The sequence below is a fragment of the Hakea prostrata genome, chromosome 1 (genome assembly GCF_041222555.1).
Source record: "Hakea prostrata isolate BN-2017 chromosome 1, UWA_Hpros_2, whole genome shotgun sequence".
NCBI classification, from domain to species: Eukaryota; Viridiplantae; Streptophyta; class Magnoliopsida; order Proteales; family Proteaceae; genus Hakea; species Hakea prostrata.
In genome coordinates this window covers 73,489,850-73,500,374 of record NC_142600.1, presented here as the reverse complement: position 1 = coordinate 73,500,374, position 10,525 = coordinate 73,489,850, and the positions used below count along the sequence as shown (strand labels likewise).

Below are 10,525 nucleotides of genomic sequence, written 5' to 3'. Positions count from 1 at the left end.
TTTCAATTTATCATTTTTTTAATAATAAACTTGGTATACTGGAGGCAATTGAAAAACTATCACATACTTAAAGCATAAATAGGAAGTATAGTTCCGCCCATCCTTTCATTTGGAATTCAGAGCATTCCATTGCTCAATCAACCAGGTTTACCTTTCTCCTAACTTTGGTTGGGGAAATACAATGACAAGCCCATATTTTTCATTACAAATTGAATATACATGGTAGTAATCCAATAAAACCAGCACCATGGAAGGAAATATAATCTTGTCTTACCCCAAATTTCACCAAATTAAAATTTTATTTATTGTTATTTTTTTTTTAGAAACACATTAATTAAATTCCAGTACTTGGGAATTAGAACAAGCATACCAATATGCTAACTTTGTTTTCCTCTTAAATAACTTTTACTACTCATATGTCAGAATTACGGATGGATCACAAGATTGATGAACAACACTTAAGAGGATCAAGAAAAACATGAACCGGCAAATGTCTTGCTAACTGGCAAAGCAAGTTTTGAATAATAAAATGACAATAAAACAAACACATGCAATAAAATGCATATGTATGTTTCGCCAAGTGTATAATAAATATAGATCGGAAGCGATGAAGGTAGCAATCTACATAAAGAATTATGAGAACAAGACACGAGTACGTCAAATCCTTGTGGTACAACAATGCACATGAGGTTATGGTTTGTTAACTTTCCAAGTAAACCTGAAGTTGGTCAGGCCTAAGTGGCTATTGGTAACATGGTATGATATACATATTCTGACTCTATCACTAGTATGTATGTGTGTGATTGTAATGACCATTGAATTTTATAAATAATGAACCCAAATTATGGGTGTTTATGTTTATTATAAGAATACATTTACATTTACATGTTGAGTTTCTTTTTAAGAGACAAGTTTAGTAAAATAATTGATTTTACTTGAAAAAAAAATAGTATATGCTTCATATGCATTTGGTCACCATCTTGAATTAAATATGACATATAGTGTCTTGGTGGAAATTGAATTTTGAATTGTTCCACCAAATTTCAACAAGTAGATTATGCCTATTGCAAGAAAGTTCAAAATCTCAAAGAGGTAACATGTAAACATATGTTGGGAGGTGATTATTATGAATTTTTTTATAAGTCCCTACTTAGCGTATGGTTTTATGAGCTTGCCAAATCTAAAAGCCACAAGGCTAAGGTAATAATATTTGATATATGATGATAATCATGTTCATGTTCAAATTAAAATAAGTATTTACATAGATGGTAAATTGTATGATTGATAGAAAAAGAAAACATGTCTTAAAAGCATATATCTTTATGGAAATGGACATTATGTCTAATGAGGCCAATAAAATCGCTAGTGTGAGTGGAGGAATGAACTATGAAAGTTTATCCTAAGGTCATGTGATGGACACTCAACGTATGTGAAAATGTTTCAATATTGAAATAAATTCAAAGGGTAAACAACGAAATCACCAAATGACCTGAGAAGTACTTTTAAATTCATTCAAATGTTATATTAGAATAGTACCAACACAATGAAAAAGGTTGAGCAATAGACTCTTAATTAGTTGAAACCTATGAAATGAGGGGGGGGTGTTAATTGTGATGCACACTAACTGATCTAAGTGAATGTAAGAAATAAGGTCACCTTCTAATAAGAATTGTATAGAACATGTTATCTTTTAGAAGAAAAAAATCCAAAAGAAAAATTTTATTAAGGGTTTATCACGTAAAGTTAATTGATATGATATGGCTAATGATCTTGTTAGCTACACACTGAGGAAAGATTCAAGAAGTTTGACTTTCACTTAAATACATTCGAATGATAATAAAATCCAAAGCGACATTTAAAAAAAAGAAAAAAAACCCCATCAAATATAATGTATTTAATCTGAATACCTCAAATATTAAGATCTTCAGACGAAATAACCACACAAAACCTTAAAAGTTGACACCCTAATTAAGAACAGCATCACAACACAAACAATAAAAGTCAATATACGTTGCCGAGTTTAGTCTCGCTGGCCTACTTTTCCATGAGAAAGTCGTCGTCTTTCTCTAGATTTTCCATCGCGTGAGCCCCCAAACTGATTTCCACATCGATACTCATTCCTCCATCCTTCCCCTGGTAAAGATACACCATTCCATCAAACTTGTTGTTCCTTCCACTTCTCACCGTCTCCGCCTTTCCCCACCCGAAATCGATTTCAAAAACTTTAAACCTAGGCGAGCTCCCCACCGCCACACAATTTGGTCCGGCGTCCTTATACTGAAACAGCACCGGCGCCGCCTCCCACTCTTTGTTCTTACCCTCGATGGCTTTCGAATCGTGCATCTCTATTGCCTTCTGCACAACTGACGCGCCGAAACTTGGAGGGTTGTTAAGCAACGCGCCGCCTGCCGTCACCGTAAACACCGCCTGAATTAGGTTGCCGAAGTAATTGTCCGGCATTGGAGGATCTACCCTCTTGCGACAATCGGCGAAGACGGTGAAAACCGTGTACTCCTCCGGTTTGACGTTGCGGGCCCGGGTTATGGCCCGCCATATGTGGACCCCAAGAGATTGGAATGTTGAGAAAGGCTTGGAGCCGTCCGATCGAGATGAGTTGACGCTAGATTTGATCTTGTCGATGGCTGAGCCGGAGAATCGGAATATCCTCTCTCGCGTCTGTGGTGGTTCGGGCCGGATGGTTTTGTCGGTTGACGGGAATTCTAGCTTCACTCGGGTATTCCTGGCTTTTGTACGGTCGTGGAAAGGTGGGACCGAGATTGAGCTGGACCCACGGCAGATCTCCGCCCAAGAGCTCATGAAGTGCCACGTGGAATTACCGTCCAGGATGACATGGTTAAATGCGCACCCAATTGCTAGTCCGTCTCTCAGTTTGGTGAACTGCGCCACAAGTAATTGAACCAGTTTTCAGCTCTTTTAATTTATTAATAAGTTTTGAAAGGTGGTGGCTGAAGCAGTGCAAATTGTTTGCCTTAACGATAAAATTATATCTGGATCGTCCATTATAAGCGGTGTAGATGTAATCAATAAATTCAATGGTTAGATTTAATTGTGATATATAGAGTGTAAATATCATATTACCTGAACGGCCAACAATGGGAGGTGGAAGCCCTCCAAGTTGAGAACGCCGGTGTAGGGAACGACCTCCTGCAACAACGATGAAGACTCATCTTCACCAAGCTCTGCAACTCCAACGCCGGCAGCCACCGCCTCCACCACCTCCACCCCAAGATTTTCAGCGTTGCAATCAATCCTCAAGACACCTTCCTCATCGAATCCTAGTCTTCCGGCCAAAGGGTAGAAATCTACAAGTATCTCCTGCAGAGATTCCTTCATCTTCTCAACCATCTCCTCCCATTTTTCATCAATTCCATGCTGATTCTTGTACACCAACAGCTTCTGGTTGTAGAAGAACGTCAAAAAGGGAAGATCGAATGTCACCAAAGGACATTCTCGTCCTTTCAACTCCTTGGGTGGGATAAGCATACTCTTGTTCGTCACCTTCACCACCTTCCCTTTCTCTCCTCCTTCCTGCTCCTGCTTCTTCCCATTCTCAGTTGCCATAGCTATGAAGCTAAAGAAATGGATTGGAAAAGAAATTCAGAGAAACCTGAGATTGTCTGCAGGGAATGAATGAAGAAGAAGTGGTGATCGAGATTTACTTATACAGGAGTAACCCCAGCATATGAAATGGTTAATGGCTGCATTAATGGTTTCACGAAGGCAGTTGTGATCCATTAATGCTTCTCCACCCTTTCTTACTTTCTGTAGAAATTTCGAAAAGGAATCAATTCTGGAGAAATCCAACCTCAAATCCGGAAGACAGAAAGTTTTCGGTAAATTGTGTGTTGTGCTGTCCAAATTGATTTCTACACTAATATCAATATCCGAAAGCCATTTGACTTTCAGAGACTGAACAGCAATGGCAGAGCTTTTCCAGGAATAAAATGGTTGTTGCTTAAAGTCCATATCATTTCACTTCGGTCGCTTATTGGTAGGTTTTCACAAATATTATTATCTAGTGTTGCCTGTGTCACAGATTGGTTTCAATTCTTATAATAGTACCATTCACGTGACACTTTTTATGAGCTAATTTAAGGAAAATCTTGAGTTTAATCAAATTTTAAATTGATCCCACCCTGTACGAGAATGTAATTAATAGGTATAATAATTGAATGGAATGATAAGCACCACATATCTCAACCTTTCGTCTCTAGTTAATCCATGCGTTGTCTTTTGTCGTCAACATGTTAGTCTTTATCGCTTGAATTTTCTATCGTCTCCTTCGGATGTTATTTACAATATAAAATTCTAATCCTAACCACACTTACAATCGTAATATTAGTAAGACTCTTGACTTAAAAATTCTAAGTAAATATGGATCTAAGTAATAAAATGATGTTAAAAATTATACGGAATCATCATATTGGGTTCATGCATGCTTCATGTCCTGGTTGGACCATGATCGGACCCGTCTTAACCTAATTCCCATGTTCGTATAAGAGGGCGCTGCATTATGGGTATAAACCACTAACGACATCCCAAATCTTGTGGGATAGGCAGTTGGATTATAGGAAGTAACTATCATCGAGGCGGAGAGGAATCGTGCCAAGGCTAGAGAGTAATCACGCCCCCGAATATATAAGGAAGAACCCTACGATCGGACGGACACCTGAGAAGATCATGAACCCATCTCACGATCGAGAATTGAAGGTAAAATCTATATAAACGAGTGAATTACTCACTTCAGAGGTAACTGAATCGTATTCTCAATATTAGTATTCAAATTTGTGCTCTGCAACCTGTCAGAGCTTTATAATCAGTTCCTTAACTGACTTAGTCTTTGGTGGTGGCCTTCTGACCCTCATAATCGGGTTACGTTTGACTTTGTTTTGCAGGTTATTCATCAGTGACCTAAGGGCTGAACAGATTTTGGACTCATCAAAACCCATAATCTATCATGAGTTTAGATCCTCTTCACCCAGCTTATCCTCCTATCCAAACAACACTTATAGGGTTTGTTTGTGTCAAACTGAAACAATGTCGATCTCACACTCATGTGAGTGTGCCTATTTCGATGAAAATGTAGACTAGGTGGAGAGGATCTGTATTTGTAAAAGATTCATGGTAATCATATACATGGAAAAGAGAGACGTGTAAATGTGAGTTCACATTCCTTAAAGTGAGGACACCATGTACCCTAACAAAAAGGTTATTATACTGCTAGAGAGTCAGCAAGAGTTGAGAGTTGTAAAAGAAAAGAGAGTTTGTATTGCATGTTAAACATTTAAAGAAAGGCATCATAGGTGGGCCCTTCTAACATGAAATATACACACCTATAATTTATGAAAGGAAAATGTTGGCACGACAAAACTTGTACGGTATTGTTGGGCAGGTGATATATGAATGGTTATGTGTTGTGAATATATATATAATTTAAAAAAAAATTTGTAAGAAGAAAAATTTTATTAAGCAAAAGCATCTAATGCTACAAACCTAGAGTCCACAAGATTAATAATAAACTGAAGTACATTAACCCACTACATTTTTGACAAATTTTCTACTTTTATATATTCTTATATAAGAGTGCAAGAACAATCATATGGTTTTAATGTCAAGATTAATTTTCTCATATTAGTGATTATCACCAAAGGGTGAGCTTTCAGCAATAAATGCTACTCCAGTGTCATGATCAACTTGATTAATGTCACTGGTTTTAAGTCTTTGAAGATAAGCCCTCCTTTGAAAGTAGTGAGCATGTTACATTCATTTGGACCTCCCAAACCTTATAATAATGGGAATCCCGTATGGTGGATATACATACAGCTAGAAAAATATAATGACCCCTTATTCGTGGGTCATCTTTTATCCGTAAATATTAAATTCAAATCAGCTACCCCCAAGGGAGAAGCATGAGGATCGATCCAAGTTGAGCATTGGATGGATGCCCCCATTTATGGGGAGTTCGACTGTATTACACAGTAGGGAGTGCGGCCCACATGAAATTCATTAAAGAAATTTATTTTTAATATTTACGGGTGGACGTCACTCTTTATTGTATGGTTCAAAACCGTTAAGAGAACATTTGGAAAGTAGAACTAATTCGTCGTACCTCATGGATGAATTAACATTGTCGGCCTACACGTCCCCACCTTTCCACCCGTCTCGCCTCCAAGTGGATAGCAGATCTGGACTCATTTATAAATTGATGAGTACATAAATTAATGGCACAGCTAAAGAAATTGAATTCTGATCCACCCCTTTGGTCCAGGCTTCAACGGTAATAACAGGTTTCACTATGAAGTAGGTGAGTCTCTGCCTCTCTGGTCCCTCACATTTCCCTCAGTTTCCAAACACGGAAAAGATTTCAATTGTTCCTATCATTACAGACCACTATTGCTCATCAGCATTCATAGTTCTCCACGTGTCAGGTTGGAGATGAGTCAGACGGTGTCAAGCATTTATAAAAATCTATTTATTGCAGCACCAAACATTAAAGACTTAGACGTAGTCTTTAGTTTTCAAAATTGATTTTCACCAAGTTCTTCACTTTCCTGATTACTTGTTACTGGTTAGTACTTGTCTATTTTTACTTACTGACATTCAATAGAAGGACGTGTCCAGATGTATCATATCAATTTGGTTAAATATGGACACGAATCGACTAGTATCATATAATATCGTGGAATACTTTAAACCTTGTTTGTGAGTCCAATGGAGTTAAGAGTTGAACTTCTCCATAACCTTGTTGATTACAAGGCCTCTAGCCCTATTGATGGTCATGAAACACAAGTACAAGTGTTCTTCTAACTCATCCAACTGTTGGCTAAAGCTTGAGTTGTTCTTCTTAAGCGCACGTGCCACTTCTCCAACCGGATGGAACCGGTCCTCCTTCCGCTCTATCCAGAACCGAACCATGGTTCGGAGATGTTCCAACTCGTTGTGTAATCGAGTCAGGATCCTGCTTATGGTATCCAAATCCCTATTCAAAATGTACGTTCCCTTAGCAGCTGCATCCAATAGAGCCGACACCGCAACTAATCTCTTCGTTGAAACGAGATTGATTGGAGCAGTTATCAAACCAGGAACTGCAACCAACATTGCCAAAGCATGAGTCGTCACAATTACAACCACCGAAGCGGTTAGTGCAACAAAAAAGACGGCTGAACCGTGTTTGAACCGGTTGACAAGACGGAGCCTTGAACGGGCCTGCTCACGGCTTGATTCAAGGCGTTTGAGTAGACCAGTGCAACCCATTTGAACCGCTCGTAAGTGAGAGAGCGAGAGAGCCGATGAACCAAATGGGTTGATAGACTCAGAGAACTCGGTAAGGTGGTCTAAGACAACCGGTAAGAACTGGTTGGTTTCGAGGGAGTTGATGGTGGTTTTGAGAGGATGATATTGCGCACGTGTTTTATTGATCTCTTTCAAGAGGAGACCACAGAGGAACGAGGCATCGGCAGTTTTGGCAAAGTAGTCGACAAGGAGAGTGTGGTTTTTCGTGTGGTTTTGGGGTTGAGCCAAGGCTAGAACCCGGGTGATGGTGGACTGGTCTGGTTCTAGTAGGTGCTCGGCGAAGAGCCTATAGGATGGGAGGCGCGTGGCCGTAGTGGAGGATTCCACAGGGTAACCAGTGGCAGCATCTCCGTTTAGAAGGCTGAGAACACGTGTCCAAAATTCAACGTAAGATTCGGTACGGAAGGCATTGGTATATTCCTCACAAACATCAATATCAAAGTTAGGAGTGGTGCAAGGAACGCCAGACACTGTTATGAAGAGAGTCGTTATGTTTGGAAGCAAGAACAAGAAAAGAGTAAGAAATTGAATTAAAAAAAAATGAAAAATAGATGTATAAAATGAAAAGATTTTTATGTTTGGAGTTTCTTAGTAGATCATAAACTAATATTTGGTTCTTTTAGTACAATATATTATGTGTGGATGTTAACAAGACTACCACCATTAGTCGCTATTAAATATATCTAAATTTCAAACATAGAGGGACCTAAATGCCCTTCATGTTATTTAATACATTTGGGTTATTATATTTTTTTCTCATATTTTCTGGATATATATATATATATATATATATATATATATATATATAAGCACAATGTATTAAATAACTTAAGAAACACTTTGGTATCTTCACGTTTGAAATTTGAATATACTTAACAATGGTTAACAATATCAGTCTCTGTAATATATTGCATTAAGAGGATCCAACATTAGTTTATAGTCCACTAAAGGGACCCACGCGTAAAAACTCTAATACGAATGATAATATTATTATATTTTTATTTTTGAAAGTCAAGAAAAAGAAGAAATAAATTGAAATAAATAACTTTTTCTTTGGTAGGAGAAATAAGTAATTTTGAGTCAAGAGATAGATACTGAGATACAAAATCAATAATTTTTGTCATCATATTTTGTATCATATTTAAATTTTATGTATCTGGTAATCAAAAGTAATGTTTTGAAGTTCTGTCATCATGTTATGTATCATATTTAAATTTTATGTATTTGCTGATAAAAGTAACGTTTTGAAGGCTTCAAGGCTAGAAAAAAGAGAGAATATATATTTTCTATCATGGTGCAGAAAGTAATTTTGTTGGATAAAATCAAGAAGAATTTCTTATCTAAGTAAAAAAAATTTCATTTCAATGAACATACAAATAGTAAAACTATTTTGTAGAATAGAAGAAAAACGTATTGAATAACTGTTTAATTTTCTTTTCTTTTCATGCCTTCCAAACATAACAAATATTTCATTATTCAATATGAGAAAATAGGATCCTTTTCAAGAATGCTCGTTCTTTTTCCTCTCTCATTTGAAGCTTTATCGAAAGAGAAACTAATAGTTGCACATGAGTTGTTACTTACCTCTTCGAGAGAGAAACTTTCCCACACGATGGAAATTAAACTTCATTCTCATGGTTTTGCCTACGGAGATCAAATGTCCCTAAGAGAGAAAAAGAAAGAGAGAAATTATAGGCTATAAAAAAGAACACCCTTAGTTTTGCTTTGGTTTATATAGATATACATACATGTAGAAAAGAATATAAACGTGAAAGTAAACTGATTTGATGCCTTCCTCAAGTGTAGAGCTTTGAGTGGAAGAAAAGTTGTCAGCAATATTGATTGTTCTTCAACAAAATCCTTTCACCTTTTACAATATGAAATGTTCCCTTTTCAATTTAGGAGTGAGTGGTTGTAACTTGAAGCATAGAAGTACTATACTCTAGTGTTAGCTTTTCCTTGAAAATTTTGTAAGCTTAGAAGAAAAGACACAACTTTCACACATTAGTAAGTAAAGTTTTTTTGTTTGTTTGTTTTGTGTGTGTGGATACCTCTTGCTTATAACATAACAAATACATCTTGAGAAAAGGTTTTTTGATTCTTTGGGTTTTTGCTGGGATAAGATACACTAGCTCTTAGTTGTTGGGGGGGGGGGGGGGGGGGGGGGTGGGGGGGGGGGGGGGGGGGGGTTTTTGGGGGGGGGGGGGGGGGGGGGGGGGGGGGGTGGGGGGGGGGGGGGGGGGGGGTTTTTTTTTTGGTGGCCCCTCTGGGGGGGAATGACCTGGCTCCATTAAGACTGGTTACTTCATGACTCAAATAGCTTCGAGTAATATGAATTTCTTTCTTTCAATTTGGAGTACTTTGAGCTTATTAATTTGGAAGAACAGGAATGACTTCCTGCTGGAATGAATCACTCCTTCCTTACATGGCACCCTTTCGGCTCTCTATAAACTGTTAGATGAAATTCAAGCTTTTGCCGAGAGTGAGTGAATCAGTTAATTCAGAAGTTTCTGTCACAACAAGGTATCACACATCTACATCCACTCATAATGATCATTACCTTATTTGTGCATACAGATGCTGCACTAGAGAAGGACTCTCTTCAAGGAGCTCGAGCTTGCTTGTTTTGGGACCCGAATAATGGAGGTTTTTTAGCTACTAGATCTGTTGTCTCGGCAACTGCTTTGGTGTTGGACGCTATTAGTGACTCCATTCATATGGTTATAGGTTAGCCTTAACTGGGCAATCCCAATGTTTAGATTGGATTAATTGCAGTTGAGCCGATGACATTTAGGCTTGCTTGAGTTCTCATTTTGAGTCCATTTGGTTTTGTTATGTGAACAAGTCTGGTAATAGGTGTGCAGATTACCTTGGTAAAGGTGCTGAGTTGAAGCAAGATCCATAATGTCAAGGGTGTGTCTAAGGAAACATAGCAGTCGTTAGTATTATGGCCCTTGAATCTGCTTATGCCTGCAGCATGATCCTCGCATCTCAAATGCAGCTTCGTTGGATTTTTCAAGTCCTATTCCCTTGATTTGCATAAGAAAGGCAGACAGGGGAATGAAGTCCCTGTCATCATCTTCATGGGCTTCTGTTTCTAGTCAAATCTGTGCAACTAAGGTCTAACGGGCACTTGATGGTGGACATTTTTATCGCAACTTATAGTCCACTGATAGAGGGAAGGGGGTAACAATTAATGAAATAAAATTGC

General features: G+C 38.0%; 2 protein-coding genes across 2 annotated transcripts; both read right to left on the bottom strand.

Annotated features, from left to right (window-relative positions):
• Window positions 1–1,720: 1,720 nt before the first annotated feature.
• On the bottom strand, window positions 1,721–3,677 carry LOC149029947 (BAHD acyltransferase DCR-like). Its single transcript, XM_089142273.1, has 2 exons — window positions 3,100–3,677; window positions 1,721–2,898 (listed from the first exon to the last, which is right to left on the bottom strand). Exons 1-2 carry the CDS (start codon window positions 3,580–3,582, stop codon window positions 2,035–2,037), a joined length of 1,347 nt encoding a protein of 448 aa, XP_088998399.1. The 5' UTR covers window positions 3,583–3,677; the 3' UTR covers window positions 1,721–2,034.
• Window positions 3,678–6,738: 3,061 nt separating this feature from the next.
• LOC149029946 (transmembrane protein, putative (DUF677)) lies at window positions 6,739–8,984 on the bottom strand. Its single transcript, XM_089152023.1, has 2 exons — window positions 8,899–8,984; window positions 6,739–7,784 (listed from the first exon to the last, which is right to left on the bottom strand). The coding sequence occupies exons 1-2, from the start codon at window positions 8,948–8,950 to the stop codon at window positions 6,739–6,741; spliced, it is 1,098 nt and encodes a 365-aa protein (XP_089008149.1). The 5' UTR covers window positions 8,951–8,984.
• Between the last annotated feature and the right edge of the window lie 1,541 nt (window positions 8,985–10,525).

Coding starts and splice junctions, on each gene's coding strand:
- LOC149029946 (XM_089152023.1), bottom strand. CDS start 8,950: ATGAGAATGAAGTTTAATTTCCATCGTGTGGGAAAGTTTCTCTCTCGA. Junction 7,785..8,898: donor AAAGTTTCTCTCTCGAAGAG/GTAAGTAACAAC, acceptor TCTTCATAACAG/TGTCTGGCGTTCCTTGCACC.
- LOC149029947 (XM_089142273.1), bottom strand. CDS start 3,582: ATGGCAACTGAGAATGGGAAGAAGCAGGAGCAGGAAGGAGGAGAGAAA. Junction 2,899..3,099: donor TCCCATTGTTGGCCGTTCAG/GTAATATGATAT, acceptor CTTGTGGCGCAG/TTCACCAAACTGAGAGACGG.